General features: G+C 47.0%; 2 protein-coding genes and 1 long non-coding RNA gene across 3 annotated transcripts in view; 1 reads left to right on the forward strand and 2 right to left on the reverse strand.

The window, feature by feature from the left end:
* Window positions 1–3,120, reverse strand: part of MYH7B (myosin heavy chain 7B) — a 33,563-nt gene extending 30,443 nt beyond the window's left edge. The window contains exon 1 of the mRNA XM_044263176.1: window positions 3,088–3,120. The gene's annotated coding sequence lies outside the window, so the exon portion shown is untranslated. The remainder of the gene's footprint in view (window positions 1–3,087) is intronic.
* Window positions 3,121–3,210: 90 nt separating this feature from the next.
* On the reverse strand, window positions 3,211–11,021 carry LOC122915579. The gene is made up of 4 exons (XR_006386068.1): window positions 10,778–11,021; window positions 9,240–9,355; window positions 4,050–4,122; window positions 3,211–3,240 (listed from the first exon to the last, which is right to left on the reverse strand). It is a non-coding gene; the product is annotated as an uncharacterized LOC122915579 (long non-coding RNA).
* An 85-nt stretch (window positions 11,022–11,106) lies between these two features.
* Window positions 11,107–19,675, forward strand: part of GSS (glutathione synthetase) — a 29,618-nt gene continuing 21,049 nt past the window's right edge. The window contains exons 1-2 of the mRNA XM_044263179.1: window positions 11,107–11,180; window positions 14,550–14,684. Coding sequence (XP_044119114.1) covers window positions 14,556–14,684 — 129 coding nt within the window. The 5' untranslated portion in view covers window positions 11,107–11,180; window positions 14,550–14,555. The remainder of the gene's footprint in view (window positions 11,181–14,549; window positions 14,685–19,675) is intronic.

The raw sequence follows: 19,675 nt of genomic DNA on the forward strand, positions 1-19,675 counted from the left end.
AATGGATGGGATGTGCTTTCGCTCACGTCAAATAGGGGGAAGAGGAGAATCATATATTTTTGGGCCTCCCTATGGAGGGAACCACCTTTGCGGGCAAGTGCGGTCGCCTCTGGAGAAGGGGAGAAGTGGCTGAGGGCTCAGGAAAGGAGAGACTGATTTTTTTTCCTTGTTTACCCTTTTATACCTTTGAGTTCTGAATGAATATATATTGACTATTTCTTAAGGATTTGCTACATGATTAAGGGTCACTTCCAACAGGATCCCTGAAAAAGCAAAGCTCCTATTCTCTACAGTGGGGAGGGCCTGGGTAAGGGCCGGTCCTCAGGGTACGGGCTTGTTGCCCTCAGTCCTGGGTCTGAGTCTCTGGACACCCTCATTTCCCCAGCTCAATAGCAGGCAAGATGCATCCATGCAAACCATTCCAGAACAAAAAGTAGACCAGAGGGAGGCTTCCCAGCTTCTAGGCCAAGCAGCAGCAGAGGTGGAAGGGGCGGTAGAAAAAGGCCCCAGCCCCCAACTCTTCAACCCAGGCTATTCTTAGAGGCCAGATAATGCCAGCAGTTGTTGCTGCTCATATCAGTTTCCAGAACCGCCCAGTGCCGCCCCCATCCCCTGTGGGGTGTGTGGGCCTCCCTGCCAGGTGCGGGCCTCCCGCCGCCCTACCCTCTGCACCACACGGGCCGCTCATCTCCTGGCCACCCCAGGTGAGGAAAAGGACTGGGCAGTCGGCTCCTCCAAGACTACTGTTGCCAGGCAGTTGGGTAGAACAGGAAGGGCCAGAGTGCAGGGTATCCCCCTAGGGGTCACCGTGCAGATAGATACTGGGGCCCAAACCCAGGGTCCAAACTATGCTTAGACTATGAATGAAAGGGGTGGGGTCTATGGACACAGGCTAGACAGGAGAGTGCGGGTGAGGGGAGGGCAGAAATGGTAGTGGGGTGGGGGTGGGGGAGGGGGAGGGGGGCCTGGGAGAGCCAGGGTACAGAGAAGGGAAAAAGCCAAAAATAGGTCTGGGGAAGAGACGGCACAAGAGGGTCTGATAGCACCGGCTCTGGAATCCAACTGTCCAGGTCTGCTTCTACTTGCTATGTGTCTACCTGCTTTTCCTCTGGGAGCTTCAATTTCCATCATAAAATGGGCATAACCTTATTTTACGTGGTTGTTAAGCAGAGCCGACAACAGAATGTACATGACGAGCTTAGCCTGGCATAGCTGAGCACATCTAGATGTCTGGGGACTTTATCATTAGCTCTGTAAGAGCAGCAATGCTTCCTCAGCTCTGCACCTGCAGGGGCTGGACTGGCACACACCAGGCCTGCCTCAAGTCCTTGCTCTGCCATTCACGAGCTAAGTGACCCTGAGCAAGTTACTTAACCTCTCTGAGCTTGGGTTCCTTCTCTGCAAAATGGATAGAGGAAGACCACCTGCCTTATAATGCTGCTGAGAGAAATCAACAAACCAAAGTGCTTACCCCATGCTTAGAAGACAGAACAATGTGAACTGGGAACTCTGTGGCTATGGGGATGCTGGGGTGGTAAGCCTTGGGTCTGCCACTCTGGGAATGGAATCTGAAGCAGGACCCAGGGCAGCCAGCATTCTCGGTGAGATATCCTAGAGGGACCACCATGTGGAAACAAAGTCCCAGGATCTCATAAGACCATAGCCATGCCACCCCCAGATTCTTGTGCCACAGCCCAGGCCGCCCCTAGGATCTCAGGATCAGAACAAGCTTATCTCAGCCGGGGTCAGCTTCCCATTTAGTTGAGTACAACAAACATTCTCTGATGCTCCCCCGCCCCGCCCAAGACTGGGACTGGTTCTGGTCTTGCCTCTCAGAGCCAGGAGTTGGGCGCCTGGGTGGCTCAGTGGGTTAAGCCTCGGCTTTCGGCTCGGGTCATGATCTTAGGGTCCGAGATCTGGCCTACATGTGGCTCTCTGCTTGGTGGGGAGCCTGCTTCCCCCTCTCTCTCTGCCTCTCTCTCTCTCTGCCTACTTGTGATCTTGGTCAAATAAACAAACAAACAAAAATAAGAGTCAGAAGTCTGTCTAGTAGAGGAGAAAGGCATGGAGGAGGCACAGACAGTTACTAACAATTGGCACAGGGCATCCCAGGGGAGGGGCACTTAGCCCCAACTGGCGGAGTGGAAAATGAGGAAAGAACATCTGTCCTTCTCAAAAGACCAATTAGAGGGGGAGGGGAAGAGGAGGGGGAGGGGAAGGTAGGGGTGGGCATAGCTTTACCCTTGCCCTTATAATCATGGTGCTCAGTCCTGCTCAGGAGGTGAAGGGCAGAGAGAATTAAACTCAGAAACCAACCCAGTCGGTCGACCCTGGGTCTCCTGAGGTGTTTAGGGTCACCGCGCACTCCTTCACACCTCCAGGGTATGCTGCCCATCTCTCCGTGGAGCTAGACTTAGCTAACATAAGGGCAAGAGGCCTCCATGCATGTGGCCTCTGGAATTTTTAATATGCGTTGAAAATGCTGTCGTTACAAATATCTCTACGGTCCTGCCAATGCTTTGGGACTTAAATTACATACTCACAAGCAATTATAAGAAATAACAGACCGATCGCCTATACTAATACCAATACAATCCCCCAAGCTTATTCAAGTTTTCCCAGTTTTACGTATACCTGTGTGTGTGTGTGTTTGTGTGTGTGTGTGCACGTGCGCGCTCATTCAGTCATATACAATTTTATCACCTGTGTAGTTTCATGAACCCATCACCCAATATTCTGAAAAATTCCAACAACAAAAAGGTGTTATCCTTTTATAACTACACTGTCCTCCTTAACCCTGGCAAGAGCCAATCCGTTCTCCAATTCTAAAATCGCCAAATATGGGGCGCCTGGGTGGCTCAGTGGGTTAAAGCCTCTACCTTAGGCTCAGGTCATGATCCCAGAGTCCTGGGATCAAGCCCCTCATTGGACTCTCTGCTCAGTGGTGAGCCTGCTTCTCCCTCTCCCTCTGCCTGCTTCTCTGCCTACTTGTGATCTCTGCCTGCCAAATAAATAAATAAAGCCTTTAAAATAAATAAATAATAAAATAAAATCACCAATTCAAAAATGTTATAAAAATGGGGGCACCTGGGTGGCTCAGTCAGTTGGGCGTCTGCCTTCGGCTCAGGTCATGATCCCAGGGTCCTGGGATTGAGTCCTGCATCAGGTTCCCTGCTCAGTGGGGAGTATGCTTCTCTCTCCCCTTCTGCCTGCCGCTCCGCTTGCTTGTGCTCTTTCTCTCTGTCAAATAAATAAAAATCTTTTAAAAAAAAGTTATAAAAATGAAATCAAAGTACATAACTTTTTAAGATTGACTTTTTTCATTCAGCACAATGCCCTGGAGACTAATCCAAGTTGTTGCCGACATCAATAATTTGTTCCTTTTTGTTACCGAGTAGTAGTCTGTATTATGGATGTACCATAGTTTGTTTAAACTTTCACCTGTTGTGGGGCGCCTGGGTGGCTCAGTGGGTTAAGCCTCTGCCTTTGGCTCAGGTCATGATCTCAGGGTCCTGGGATCGATCCCAGCATTGGGCTCTCTGCTCAGTGGGGAGCCTGCTTCCCTCTCTATCTCTTCCTGCTTCTCTGCCCACTAGTGAGCTCTCTGTCTGTGTCAAATAAATAAATAAAATCTTTAAAAAAAAAAAAAAAGTTCACCTGTTGTAAGATACCTGAACCGTCGTCCTCAGTCTGAAGTGCTTGTCTTATCACCCATGTCCTAGAGGGGTCAGGCCACCCTCATCCTCCAAATTCTTGTTCATCTGTCTAGGGACTTCTTGAGACCTGGATATGGGCAGATCCCACTGTGCAGCCCCAGCAGTCAGTATAGAACTTGGCACAGAAGAGGGGCCTGCCGGAGGGACTGTGTCCACTGGGTGGGGACACTAGCCTCTCAAAAGCCATCTTCTCCAGGAGCCTCTCACTCTGTTCTGGCTCCCCCCTTCACACCATGACTGCGTCTCTCACCCATCCAAGCCTGGGGAAGCCTCTCCTTTATTTGCTCTCCTGGGTTTAGCTGAGCCTGGCTAACAATACAATATAGTACTTACAAGTTCTGCAGCCAGACAGCTGGAGTGAAAGCCCTCAGTTACTCTGTCTCTTTGATGCCTTGTTGGTCATCACCTGTAAAGTAGGAATAATAACAGCACCTACTCCACTGGAATTAAATGAGACGATACTCATAAAAAAAAGGCACAAGGCCTCACACATAATAAGGATATAATACACAATCATTACTCTTCTATTTACTATCCTTGTCATCACCCCCAAACTCAGTAGGATAAACAGGAGAAATACATACCACCAATATAAAGACAATGAGAAGGTTCTCAAAAAAGGGTCATTCCCAAGACTGTGGGACCCCATTCTCATTCTTACACAACTCCCTCCTGGCTTCTCTCTCTCCAGCTCCTTCCCTTCTTGGGGAAAGTTTGGGGAGCTGGAAGGACAAGACTACAGCCTCCTCCTGGAGAGAGGTTCCCATCCCTGGTGTCAAGGTGACAAACACCTTTTCCCATATACAGAGTTGTCAGTTTCACCCAACACTTCCTAGCTCCAGAGTCTTCCCATGAACAGCCCGCACAGTGTAGGCCCAGAGCCCTGCCACCTTTCTAGCCACAAGCTAGAGTGACAAGGGTCATTCCCCAAAGACCTGCATCCATTCTGCTTTCACACACCTGCCCATGCAACCATGTAACTATTTACTGAAAAATACACTTTGTATTAACCCGGGAAAATATCATGTCACACCCACTAGGCTCGTAAAAACAAAAAAGCCTGACAATACTGAGCCTTAGTGAGGATGTAATTCTAATCCAACAATCCAGGAACTCTAATATACTGCTGGCAGGCATGCAAATTTATAAAACCATGTAAAAGAGATACTTTGTATTACCTAGGAAACCTGAATATGCTCATGACCTTCAACACACTGCACACGGAGGCACATATTAGTTTACCATTTGTAATCATAAAATACTAGACACAGACATCCCAACAGACCATTTACAAGAGAGAAGGTAATGAAATGGGGCTTTTATGCAGTGAACCTATAGAACAATGAAAATGAATGAACTAGTTACCCTTATCAACACGGAAGGCTGAATGAGAAAACAAGCTGCACAAGAATATATACAATGGCTCAGTCAGCCTTTGACTCAGGTCATGATCCCAGGGTCCTGGGATCCAGCCCCGCAATGGGCTCCCTACTCATCGGGGAGCCTGCTTCTCCCTTTCCCATTCCCCCTGCTTGCCCCCACCCCCCGCCTGTGTTCCCTCTCTTAATGTGTCTCTCTCTGTCAAATAAATAAATAAAATCTTTTTAAAAAGCATATACAACCAGGGCGCCTGGGTGGCTCAGTGGGTTAAAGCCTCTGCCTTCTGCTCAGGTCATGATCCCAGAGTCCTGGGATGGAGCCCCACATTGGGCTCTCTGCTCAGCAGGGAGCCTGCTTCCTCCTCTCTCTGACTGCTTCTCTGTCTACTTGTGATCTCTGTCCGTCAAATAAATAGATAAAATCTTTTTATAAATAAATAAATAAATAAAAAGCATATACAATGTTACTAGTTAAAGTCCAAAAAAAACAGGAAAAATAGCATCAAGTATTTAGAAACACACACCTAGTAAGAGGCTTAAGAATGCATAGGAAGGGGGCACCTGGGTGGCTCAGTGGGTTAAAGCCTCTGCCTTCGGCTCAGGTCATGATCCCAATGTCCTGGGATCAAGCCCCGAGTTGGGCTCTCCGCTCAGCGGGGAGCCTGCTTCCTTCTCTCTCTCTGCCTGCCTCTCTGCCTACTTGTGATATCTCTGTCAAATAAATAAATAAATATATTTAAAAAACAAAGACGGGAATAGACAAAGAAAACATACAAATAGCCAAGAAGCACTGCTCAACTCATCAGTCATTAGGCAAACACAAGTTGAAACCACAACATGATGCTGTTTCACACCCACTGGGATGGTGTAATCAAACAGGCAGATAAGAACAAGAGGTAAGGATGTAAAAATTGGAAGTCTCAGACATTGCTGGTGGGAATGTAAAATAGTGCAGCCCCTTCAGAAACCAGTCCGTCAGCGCCTCCAAAAGTTAAACGCAGAATTACCCTGTGAGCCAGCAAGTCCACGCTGAGGTTTATTCCTGAGAGAATTAAATACATCCACACAAAAACTCATATACAGAGGTTCACAGCAGCATTATTTATAATAATAACAAAAAGTAAAAACAACCCAAAATGTCCACTGACAGAGGAACAAAACACAGTGTCTCCATACAATGGAATACTGTGCAGGCATAAAAGGAATGAAATACTGGCACATGGATAAACCTTGAAAACATAAGGCTTAAGCGACAGAAGCCAGACACAAAAGGCCACATACAGGAGTCCATTTATATTAAATGTCCAGAATAGGCAAATCCATAGAGACACGAAGCAAAATTAGTGACTGCCAGGGGCTGGAGAGGGGAATGGGAGAGTACCCGTTACAGGTTTCTTTCAGGGTGATGGAAAGTTCTGGAATTAGAGAGTGGTACCGGTTGTGCCATCTTGTGATTGATTATATTAAAAACCACTTAACTGTACACTTAAAAAAGGTTAGATTTTATAGCCCATGAACTATACCTCAATAAAAAATTACGTAGAAATAATAAATACCGAATTCAGGAGACTCTTTAATCCCTGGGAAAGTACAATTGCGAAGGGGCACATGAGGCCTTCAGCTGTATTAGCAATGTTTTATTTTGCAAACTGGGTGGTGGGAATATGGGTGTTTGTTATACTAATCTTTATACCCTTCCTGATGTTTTCATAATAAATACAATTTAAAAGTATTTACTGAGCATCAACCTGGACCAGGCATGGGTCTACCTGGGTATTAGAGTGGTGGGTAAAATCAGATCCCATCCTGCCCAAAAGTAAATGAATAAGAAGTAAACGGAAAAGAGGGGCTATAAGTCATCTCTCCTTTCTGGGCTTGTTTCTTCATGGATTATTTTTTGTTTTTAAATTAACCTCTATTCCCAGGGTGCCTGGGTGGCTCCGTTGGTTAAGCATCTGGTTTCAGCTTCAGGTCAAGATCTCAGGTTCCTCGGGTGAGGCCCTGCATCGTCACTGTAGGGCTCTCTGCTCAAGGTGGAGTCTGCTTCTCCCACTGCGCATGCTCGCTCTCTCTCTCAAATAAATGAATAAACCCTTAAAAAAAAAAATCTCTATACCCAATGTGGGGCTTGAACTCACAACCCTGAAATCAAAAGGTACGTGCTGTACCAACCGAGCCAGCCAGGCGTCCCTCCTTGTGGATGAAATGAGAGCTGGACTAGAAGTTTGTTAGTAAAACGTCTCTGAGTGTACTGGGGGCGGAGGAGCGTGTCTTCCCTTTATCAGCCCAGAGTTTCAAGAATTCCTTATGCACGATGAGAGTCCAGGCCTGGAGTCAGCCCTGGTGCCATCAATCATCACAAGTGGGCCTAACGCAAAGCGCAGCTGAGTCTCTATTTCTTCTCAGTAACACAGGGACAGTAACTTCTCCCTCCCAGGATTACGGTGGGGGTGTAAATGAGATAACACATATAAAGTGTCTGGGACAGGCCTGGCACACAGTAAATCCCCAACACATGGGAGAGCCCTCACTGTGATTCCACAGGCATTTCCTGAGCAGCACTGCTGGGCCAGGCCTGTGCTAGGAGGCTAGAAGACAGAGGAATTCTACTCAATGGCCACGCAATGGCCCCCAGCCAGGTAGGGAGACAGCCTCATGAACAACAATACCAGGCAGGTGAGGTCACTGCTAAAAAGAGACAGCAGCCAGTGCACAGATGGAGACCACGGGCACTGCAGACCCTGGGACGACAGAGCTGTCCCAGTACAGGCTTGGCGAGAGGCCCGCACCAGCGGTGGGGGAGACACATACAAATCAAAGGGACTAGCCTCCATGTGCACTGCGAGGTAGTCCTCCTGGTCCTCTTTTACCTAATTCAGATTCAAATGTTCCCACAAACCCCAAGAGCAGAGACTTAAAGGCAACTTTGGGAGGCCTGAGCTCACGGTACCTCCCCAGATGCCCATGTGGGAGCACAGTGGCCGACAGTGGGAAGCAGCGTGATCTCTGGCAGGTCAACACACTTCTGCAAGCCTGCAAATCCTCAGCTATAAAATGGAGATAACAGTACTGATGTCACAGGGGTGTGGTAAAAAGAGAGACAACTACTGTAAAGCCATTAACCAAGTACCCGACACAGATGAATAAAGATCCGTTATAGTTAGGGGGGAAAAAAAGAGATTCCATCTTCAATGTGAGGGCAGTAGGATTCAGAGAGGTGAGAAGCCTTGCCCATAGTCACATGGCCAGTTTTGGAGTCAGGATTTGAACCCGGTTCTGACACATCAGAGGCTCATTGCATCATAATCTCCCTCTGCTCCAGAATCTTCAGCAGACTCCCTGTAGTCCACTCAGTGGAATCTATCCTTGCCATGGAGTGGGGAACTAGCAAAGGTGTGAGGCCAGAGAAACCTTGGGCAGGTTCCCTAATCCTGGGTCCCTTCATCTGGGACCCCCAAGTGGGCCCAGGGAGGTCTGTGAATTCCTCCACATGGTTTGCAAAAAGCTTATGTCTAATGGAGATTCAAATGAGTCTATCACCTCAAAAGTAACCGTGACTTGACCTCATTTGGCAAGGTTTCTTACCTACCCAAAGAAGACACAGTACCTACCTTAAAAGGCTGAGGGGATTAAATGAAGTAGTTTATGAAAAGTACCTGAAACATCCTAAGCTTTCACCAAATGTTGATTTCCCCTGCATTCCTCTCCCCAGCTGATTTCTATCATTGAGCAAATGTTATTGAACATCTACTCGGGCAGATTATCCAGGTGTTGGTGATAAAGTGGTAGACAAGACAGACACTGTGCCTGTTCTCATGGAACTCACAAGGTGGAAACAGACAAAACTAATAATTTCACATACTAATAAGTGCTATGAAGAAAATACATAGAATGTGATACTGAAGGGGAAAGGATGGCATCTGAGGAGGAAACATGTGAATGACAAGAAGGAACAAGTTATGCCAGGATTTAAGGGCAAAGCATCAAGGCAGAGGGAGCAGGAAAGACAAAGCCTCGCTTGAAAGACCTTTGGCCAAGAGCCCCTCACTCCCAGCTGCACCACAAACTGAGTCTCCTTGAACAAGTCACAGACCTTCTGAGGCTCAGCTGTGACATCTACAAAATGGGAAGAAAGACACCTTACCTGCCACACCGTGAGGGGACTCAACCAAACGGCTGTTAAGGTCTGGGATCTTCCCCAAGTCTCACCAATAGACACCTGATACTCGTCATTTGGCACCCATCCTGGAGGTGGGGAACCTGTACAGGGAACCCTGGGTCATCATTTTTTGACTTTTAATTTCATGCTTCACTAGAAATAGTTTCCTTGGTTCCTGGTTAACATAGTAGACTTCTCCTGCCACTTGGGGTCTATTACAGTAACCACTGCTTCAGACTGTCCCCCAGGCACAACAGCAGACAAAGGAAGGACATCATGGAAACACTTGTGGCCATAACCAGACTACCTATTGTTCCCCTTCCGCCAAAAAGATGGAGGACTCCATCTGTCCTGTAGACAGAGAATGTACAAGCTATATTATCCTGGCCTCTGGGTTAGGCCACTGATTTATGATCATTTGTAGTTCTCCCTCCTGAACATTTCTTTAATCTGTCCCCTCCTCTCCATCTCTTCTGCCACTGTCTCACACCTTAATGCCCTCTGAGCATGCTCTCTGGGCTTCCAAACTATTTGCCACGCTGTAGCCAGCACCTAACACATAAGATAGACCCTATCTTTCCCCAGCTCAAAACCCTTAGACAGCTCCCCATCACTCACTGGACATATGCCAACCTTTTTAAGATAGAATCCAAGACTCCCTCTCCAAGAATGAGTTCCTAAGCCTGCTTAACCCCCAGGCCCTCCTCAGTATCTGTACCAAACTCCTCAAGGTCTCTAAAAAGAGTCTAGCCACGCTAAGAATTATTTGCCTTTGCTATTTCTGTTCTTACTACTTGGAACAGGGTCCCCCTTCCTGACTCTTACCTCCACACTTACTTCTTTGACTGCTTACACAGTCCTACCTACCCCAAATGCCTTCCCTGATTCCCCAGAAAAGCACTGGTTTACCAGTCTACCTTCTTCATCAGATGTGAAAGCTGTGAAAGCATGACTCTCTTAGTCATGGTTAACTTCCCCGAGCCTAGACTGATAAATTCAGGTTACTTTAATTAAAATTCATATGAGGTGCTTCACATCGAGAAGATCCTGTCATAACCCAGAAAGAAGGAACGGCTAAAAGAACTGGAGGGCTGCCAAGAGCTAAGGTAGAAATAAGGAATCAAGAATCTGCATTCTCAAAAAAAATTGCCCTAGATACTGACACAAATGATCTTAGACATTTTGAGAAACACTGCGTCACCCTCAAACATTCCCAACTTAAAAATTGCTGGAAAAGGGGCACCTGGATGGCTCATTTAGTAGAGCCAGCGGCCCCACGTTTGATATAGAGAATACTTAAAATATTTTTTTAAATTGCTGGAAAAATGAAAATACTTTTTTTTTTTTTGTCTCTACCGCTTCTCCGGCAGTTTTCCTGAGGTTCGAGAAATCAGGTGGTCTTTTCTGGGACTCAGCTGCGTGGAAAACAGAAGCCTGGGTTCCAACACTGGCTCAGACTAGAACGTTCTAAGTTACCCTGAGCCGGTCTCTGCCCCTCTCTGGATCGCCCTTACCACACGTACCCCCACAGTGCGTCCCCGAGGTAGTGACTGTCCCATTCTGGGTATCAGTTTCCCCATCTTACAATGGACTTCACCGGCTCTGACGCCCTACAAGCTCTGCAAACCCTTAACTCCGGGCCGACACAGCTTGATTCCGGCCCTCGTTCCCAAGGTCCTGCCCGTCTGGCTCCAGACGATGTACCCCTAAAGCCAAGGCTGCCCTCACACAGACTGACCCTTCCCGGCCGCCGTCCAGCTCCACAGGCACCGGTCTCCTCCCCCACCCTGCTCTTTATCCTTCCCCACCCGCCCCTTACTGGAGCGGTCCGCGCATGCGCATTGGGTCGCACCAAGGCCCCGCCCCCTGGACCGCGGGTGACTACGCGAGGGGCTTGAGTACCGCGGCAGGCAGGACGACGAACTAGTAGGTTGGGGAGCGGCAACGGCGGCCGGCAAGGGCCACGTTTCCTAGGGAGGATAGATGTGAGGGAGGGGTCTGGCCAATGATTGGAACCCTGAAGGCAGAGAGATGTTGCAACTCAAACTCGTTGTGGGGAAGGGGAAACTGGTGTCCATTGAGGGGGTTGGGCTGGTGCGTGTTGATCCTAGATTTCCCAGATCTTCTTACTCCCGATCGGGCTGGTGTCGGAGACAGGGTACTGGTGAGCCAGAGACGGAGTTTAAAAAAAAAAAAAAAATGGAGGGACCTGGGAGCGATTAGAACCAAACTTTGTCTGGTGTGGGAGCGAACGGGCTCATGAAGTTGGGGCAAGCCTGGGCAGGAGACGGGTGAAGTTGCCCCAGGCTTCACGCAGGCACTGGCCTCGCCCTCGGGATAAAGTCCGACTGAATTTTCTCGTGGGCGTTTTAAGACTTTTGTTGATCAGGTCACAATCTATCATTCATTCATTTCACATTCACTGAATACAATAGTAGGCGGGCAGGTAGAGAAGTGATTAAGACACACAACTATTCCTATGCTACAGGGGAAACTAGTGGTTTGTAGAAGCCCTGAGTGGAATGCAGGGACAGCTTCTGACACTGAGTCATGAAGGATAGTCAAGAGTGGTGGGGAGTGTTCCAAAGAGAGAAACCTGCATGCAGCACTTGCCTAGCCTGGGAGCAGGAGAGAGGCAGGTGTAACCTGGTCAGTGAAGTTAACTTCAGTCTGAGTCTATTTAGTGTCCAGGGAAGAGATGATGGTAGCCGGAACGAGGCTCCTGACAGCGGAGGTGGAGAGAAATCAAGGAATTCAAAGCATTCTATATTTAATAGAAACTACAGAATTTGGGGAGACTGCGATTTGGGAGAGAAGTATGTATAGGCTTGAGTGCTTGGGTGGGATTCATCAGAGGAGGAGCAGATATGTGGGGAGACAACAACAAGTTCTATTCTGGTTCTGCAGAGTCTCCCAGTCAGCAGTAGGTCATGACAGTTTGGAGGTCAGGAAATCACCAGTGTGAAGGAATAGATTAGAGTGTCCTCAGCAAAACGAATAAAGCCCCAAGGTTGAGACTGTAGAATGAGAAAAACAAAGGGCCCAATCAGTACTTTACTTGGTGGTTATCTTTTAAGATTATTTATTTATTTATTTGTCAGACAGAGACCACAAGCAGGCAGAGAGGCAGGCAGAGAGAGAGGGTGAGGGGAAGCAGGCTCCCTGCCTAGCAGAGAGCCCGATGCAGGGCTTGATCCCAGGACACTGGGATCATGACCCGAGCCGAAGGCAGAGGCTTAACCCACTGAGCCACCCAGGTGCCCCCTTAGTGGTTATCTTTATGTCACCTACGTGCCCCCTTAGTGGTTATCTTTATGTCTTATCTCTCTGTGTCCTCTCTACCTAGTCTAGGGCCTGGCATTAGACGTTGTTCAGTGTTTACCAAGTAAACAAGAACCCAATGGCAAAGCAGAGAAGTTGGAATCCCAGAGTTGTGAAGAGATGGGGGCTAATGGAGGGTTCTGTTGCTCTAATGCCAGAATCATAGGTTCTTGTCCCGGCTCTGCCACCAGCCTGCCTTGTGACCTCCTGACAAGTTTTCCACCTGTAAAGTAGACAAAGCCAAAAAAGAAGTTCCCATGTTTAGAGCTCCAAAGCCTGCTAAGGAACTACACACAGATTTTTTTTTTCTCATTTAATCCACATGGCGACCTTATTTATGGAGGAAGTAGTATTATTATGGGCTCAAACCCAGATCTGACTGAACCCAGAACTTTTTTTTTTTTTTTAAGATTTTATTTATTTATTTGACAGACGGAGATCCCAACTAGGCAGAGAGGGAGGCAGAGACAGAGAAGGAAGCAGGCTCCCTGCTGTGCCGGGGCTCCATCCCAGGACCCTGGGGTCACAACCTGAGCAGAAGGCAGAGGCTTTAACCCACTGAGCCACCCAGGCGCCCCTGAACCCAGAACTTTATTATGACTCTATGACTGCCCTTATCTCTGTTGTCAGGACCCTCTTGAAATCACGTAGTCATTTTCTTTCGAAATGTGCTGAGGCCAACAGACTTTTGTAATTGGTTTAGCGCCTCTTCTGCTATGGATGGGGGGAGGTGGAGCTAAATGTGATGGAGGTTCCTTGTTCTCTAGCTCCATTTTTGGGGACCACTGAGCTGGATAACCATGTTTTTTCCCTAAAATCCAGTAACAATAGGGCAAAACAAAATGAATGAATGACTGGTGTTTCCAGATTTTTATTCAAATCTTCTTAAATCCTTGAGGCCTACTGCAAAATCAGTGAGTTTCAAGGTATGAGTTGGTTCATACCCGTCTGTCTCTGGACAGCCTGTTGGACTCCTCCTGCTATTATATTGGGCACTTGGGTTTTCGTTGTTTCTATCCTGCTAATGTGATTTCTCAAAAATATTTTGTCTTGGTGCTGTGATGATAGATGTCCGTACAAGCAATGTAGTCATGTCCAGCTAGTGAGTTTGCTTCTGGTTAGTATGAGGGAGGAGTTCACCGTAGCTTCATTTCATAGTATTCTACAAAGGGTTTCTCCTACCCACCCCTCCCATTTGAGATCTGCCAACATGGGTTGTGAGCTAGAAGGGAAAATTTGAAAAAAAAATTTTTTGTTTTAAAGTAGGCTCCATTCCCAGCATGGAACCCAGTGCAGGGCTTTAAATCAAGATCTGGCTGAGATCAAGAATCAGATACTTTACCGATACTTTACCACCCAGGTGCCCCAGATGGGAAATTAATAACCTATTGCATGGTTTTAAATTTGTTAAAAATACAGAGCTACAAAACAAGAACAAAAACAAAAAACCAAAAACCTTCCCTCTCCTCCAACCTCTTGCATGAGAATCTCTGAGTGAGGCCCAGGAATTCGTATTCTTTACCAGGCTCCCCAGAATATTCAGCCAGGTTTGGAAACCACTGGTCTACTCTGTACGCTTACGCCTTGTTGCACAGGTAGGGAATCTGCAGCTACAAGGGGAAGGAACTTACCCCAATCACATATGACATTAGTGCCTCTTTCTCCAATGAAAAGCACTGGGCTGGGAGTCCTGAGACCTGGGTTCAAATGCAGATTTTACTCGCCATTACCTTGGACAAGTCATTTCACCTCTCAGAGATTCCACTTCCTTACCATGAGACTCATGCTGTCCATGTGTTAGGAACCAAAGGAGAGAGCGACCGTGGAAGTGCTCTGTCAAGCTTTGCCTTCTGCGCTCATGCAAGTTAAGAGCTGCCATCCAGTGTTCACTCCTTTGTACCACACCGCGGGGTTCATTGGTTGCTGGGGCCCCGGGCATCTATCCCCAAGCCTTCCCCTCTCCTCCTGCTGCAGGTTGGGATGGCCACCGGCTGGGGGAGCCTCTTGCAAGATGAACAGCAGCTGGAGGAGCTGGCGCGGCAGGCTGTGGACCGGGCCCTGGCGGAGGGAGTGTTGCTGAGAACCTCACGGGAGCCCAGCTCCTCTGATGTAAGCCCCTGACTCCTCCCCACAGCACCGACCACACCGCTCTGGATCCTAAAGCTCCTTATCTGGTCCATGCTGGCTAAAGGCAGCCCCTTTCTGTCCAAGACATGCTTTTCCTTTGTTTAATTTTTTTCAATAACACAGTTGATCTCTAAATATATGTAAAAAGTAACCTGCCAGGGGAATCAATTTAAGTCTGGGGTTTCGAGTGTGACTTAGGCAAGATTCGTACCCTCTCTCAGCTGTGGTTTCTTCAACTAACAAAAAAGGGATAATAATGGGACCTGCTCCATCAATTTGGTAATACAGTAATATCATTCACATGAAGCACTTTGCCCAGCGAACTATTATTTTGTAAGACCCCCTAATCACAGTGTGGGGGGTATAGCTCTACAATTGGTTTGTGTATATTCCTCTCTGTGCATTTATATACATATTTGTGTATATAGAGAAATGACGTGCCTTTCTTTTTTTTTTTTTGTGCCTTTCTTTTTTAAGTTTCTTCTTTTTTTAATAACCTCTATACCCCATGCAGGGCTCAAACCCACAACTCCCAGATCAAGAGTTGGGTGCCCCAAAATACATGGTTTTCTAAAAAACAAATTGGATCATATAGATTATGCAAATTACTGCTTGATGTGTTTTTTATTTTTTTGAAGATTTCTGTTTTTTATTTGTTAGAGAGAGAGAGCACAAGTAGGGGAAGCAGCAGGCAGAGGGAGAAGCAGGCTCCCCATTGAATAAGGAGCCTATTGTGGGACTCGATAACAGGACCCTGGGATCGTGACCTGAGCCAAAGGCAGACGCTCCACCAACTGAGACACCCAGGTGACTCTAAAAATTTTATTTATTTACTTGAGAGAGAGAGAGCATGAGAGGGGTAAGGCTTAGAGGGAGAAGCAGACTCCCCACTGAGAGGAGCCTGATGCGGGACTCGATCCTGGAACTCCAGGATCATGACCTAAACCAAAGACAGTCGCTTAACCAACGAAGCCACCCAGGCACCCTGGGACTTTGTTTTTCATTTAACGATCTGTTTTAGACTCTTTGCAACCCCCTCCAATAGGATTAGCTTCGTTCTAATACATGGTGTTCTAGGTGTGGATGGATCACAGTTCAACTTTTCTCTGTTGATGGCTGTTTACTGTTTAGGTAATTCCTAATGTTTTGTGATTATAAACAGCACTCCAGGAGCAGCGTACAGGGCTACTGGGTATCTGGATGAGAGCTTCTCTAGGGTTGATACATAAAAGGAGAAATGCTGAGTCCAAACCACATCTTTTAAAGGTCTCATCCTTAAAAAAAAAAAAAATCTTTATTTTGTGACTAGGTAAGACATTTCATGGTTCAGAGGGCAGAGTTTACAGTTTAACCCTCCCTCCCACATTCCCTAACCACCTGTTCTATCTGAAGGCAGATTCTTATTTATTCTTTCATATAATTTACTCTTAACCAAAAATGTATATATTTCTTTTTCCCACTTTTTACACAAAGAAGTGTCCTAGGCAAGCTCTTTGGTGCCTTGCTTTTTTCTTTTTACTTAGTAGTATGCCCTATGACAGTCCTTGTTAGAGCTGCCACCATCTTTGTTTACCAAGTCACATTCTTTTTTTTCTTGTGTGTGCCCAGAACCTAGTTAAGGATCTGGTGGAGAGTCCAGACTCTGTAAATGTTTAGTGAGGCCTCATTGAATGAGAATGGCTGTCACCTAAGGTAGGTTCTTACTGTGGAAGTTCTGCCTCTGGCTTTAGGGATATAACTGCTTGGTTTGTGAACCTTACATTATAGGAACTGCTTGTCTGAACCCAGGATTGAGCATTTTCCCTTCCAATATATATATTTTTTCTATTCAGTAGGTATTGTGTAAAGGTCTGACACTCGGTCTTTTAGAAGTTAATGGAGCCTAGAAGAGGCACAGGCCTCAACAAGAGTCCCAATTCAGAGAAAAAAGACAGGAAATGTGTGAGTGTGTGTGTGTGTGTGTGTGTGAAAGAGAGGGAGAGATTTCATTCCAAATCTTTACCAGGTGCCTGTTCTATTCCAGACCATTCTAGGCACTGAGGACACAAAGGCCCTGGCCTCTGAAATGCATGGTCTAGTTGGAGAATGTGCCAGAAAACAACATTAAGTAATGTCAGCTCTATGAGGAAACATAGATAGCTTGCTGCACAGCATTAGCTATCATTTATTGATAGTGCCAGGCACTATTCTGAACACTTAGGAATCGCTAACTCATTTAAGTCTCACCACAATAAAGATGAGGAAACCAAGGCCCACAGAAGTTAAGTAACTGGCCCGAGGTCACGTGAATGGTGGGGTAATTGGCAAAGCCAGAATTGAAACCCAAAGAGTTTACCTTCTTAAGTCCATGCTCTGACCTTCCATTCTTTACTGCCTCTCTCAGGAAATTGTATGGGACACCTAGAAAATGGAGCAACTCCTTAGTTGTATTTGAACATATCTAGATCTTAAAAAATAAATGGAGGTGGGGTGTCTGGGTGGCTCAGTCGGTTGGGCATCTGTCTTCCACTCCAGTCATGATCCCAGGACCCTGCATCAGGCTCCCTGCTCAGTGGAGAGCCTGCTTCTCCCTTCTCTCCCTCTGCCCTTTACCCCCACTGATGCTTGTGTGTCCATGCTCTCTTTCTCTCTCTCAAATAAATAAATAAAATCTTTAAAAAATAATAAAGGGGAAGAGAACAGCATAGCAGAGGCATGCTTGGCTGACTTAGTCAGTAGGGTATGTGACTCTTGATCTCAGGGTTGTGAGTTCAAGCCCCACGTTGGGCATGGAGCCTCCTTAAAATAAATAAAAACATTAAAAAAAAAAAAAACCCAGCATGGCAGAGGCCCCAAATTAGGAAAAGGCAAAAAATGTTCAAGAATGGGACAGGGACGCCTGGGTGGCTCAGTTGGTTAAGCAGCTGCCTTCAGCTCAGGTCATGATCCCAGGGTCCTGGGATCGAGTCCCACATCGGGCTCCTTGCTCGTCAGGGAGCCTGCTTCTCCCTCTGCCTCTGCCTGCCTCTTTGTCTGCCTGTGTTCGCTCGCTCTCTCTCCCTCTCTCTCTGGCAAATAAATAAATAAAATCTTAAAAAAAAAAAAGAGTGGGACAGAAGACAGGCCAAAGTCAGATAACGCAGAGGCTTCTGATACCGGGTGGAAGAGGATCGTGAACTTTATCCTATAGATTGGGGTGACACATTTGCCCTGTGCGGACTGAATAGTAGGCTCCTGCAGATTTAGGGAGTTAATTAAAAAAATTTTTTTTTAAAGATTTTATTTATTTCTTTGACAGATAGAGATCACAAGTAGGCAGAGAGGCAGGCAGAAAGAGAGAGAAAGGAGGAAGCAGGCTCCCCACTGAGCAAAGAGCCCGATGTGGGGCTCGATCCCAGGATCCTGGGAACATGACCTGAGCCGAAGGCAGAGGCTTTAACCCACTGAGCCACCCAGGCGTCGCAATTAAAAAAATTTTTTTAAAAATCACGTGAACAGGGTACAAAATTTAAAAGATACTCAGTGTAGAATAAATCTTCCTCTAGCCATTGTTTCCCTCCCCAGAGGCAAGCGTTATTAACAGTTTTTTCACCAGAGTGTCTTTAAAAAGTCAGAGCTACTGATTTGGTTTTTGTTTTGTTTTATTATGAAATTTAAAAACAAACAAAACACCAGATATCCAGCTTATCTGGAAAAGTCAGATCCCCCGACAACCCTGCCCACTTTGCTACATGGCACCAACTGGTGAGTGTGGAGTTCTGGCCCCTTAGGGGAGATGGGAGCTCTTCTTCCCATCACTCTTTTTGTTTCTCTGACTCTGAAGCGGAGTGTTTCTTGTCATGCATGTGCTATAGCTGTCTTTACTACAGCAGAGGACTATTACCCGGTGTCTGTGTCTCTATAAAAATGAAAATACTGTTTTAGCCTTTGGCCTATGCACAGCGGGAAATAGCTCTATACTATTGATCCTAAATTTAAGCGGGCATGATGAGTCATGGGGACAGAGGAAGAGGAAAGTCTGGTTTTTTAGAAGGAGTGTGGGCATGAGCTGGGAGAGACAGAGAGAGAAGGAGAATCTTTTTTTTTTTTTTTAAGATGTTATTTATTTATTTGTCAGAGAGAGAGAGAGCACACAAGCAGGTGGAGTGGGAGAGAGAAGAGGGCTCCCTGCTGAGCAAGGAACCCTATTCGGGACTTGATCCCAGGATCCTGGGACCATGACCTGAGCCCAAGGCAGTGGCTTCATTGACTGAGCCACCCAGGCATCCGGAGAAGGAGAATCTTTTTTTTTTTTAAAGATTTTATTTATTTATTTGACAGAGAGATCACAAGTAGGCAGAGAGGCAGGCAGAGAGAGAGAGAGAGGAGGAAGCAGGCTTCCTGCTGAGCAGAGAGCCCGATGTGGGACTCGATCCCAGGACCCTGAGATCATGACCTGAGCCGAAGGCAGCGGTTTAATCCACCGAGCCACCCAGGCGCCCCGGGAGAAGGAGAATCTTAAGCGGGCTCCATGCCCAGTACAGAGCCTGACGCGGAGCTTGATCTCACAACCCTGAGATTATGACCTGAGCCCAAACCAAGAGTTGCACACCTAACCCTACTGAACCACCCAGGCACCGCAGAGGGAACTCTTATCAGAAAAAATATTTTGAGGGGCGCCTGGGTGGCTCAGTGGGTTAAGCCGCTGCCTTCGGCTCAGGTCATGATCTCAGGATCCTGGGATCGAGTCCCGCATCGGGCTCTCTGCTCAGCAGGGAGCCTGCTTCCTCCACTCTCTCTCTCTGCCTGCCTCTCTGCCTACTGTGATCTCTCTCTGTCAAATAAATAAGAAATCTTTAAAAAAAAAAAAAGAAAAAATATTTTGAGAGTTTTTCAGGCCAAATGAGGCCTGTTGGAAGAGGCAGAGTTCTGAGTTTTAAAGCTAAGGAAGCTGGGTGCCTGGATGGCTCAGTTGGTTGGGCGTCTGCCTTTGACTCAGGGTCATGATCCCTGGG

The sequence above is a fragment of the Neovison vison genome, chromosome 8 (genome assembly GCF_020171115.1).
Source record: "Neovison vison isolate M4711 chromosome 8, ASM_NN_V1, whole genome shotgun sequence".
NCBI classification, from domain to species: domain Eukaryota; kingdom Metazoa; phylum Chordata; class Mammalia; order Carnivora; family Mustelidae; genus Neogale; species Neogale vison.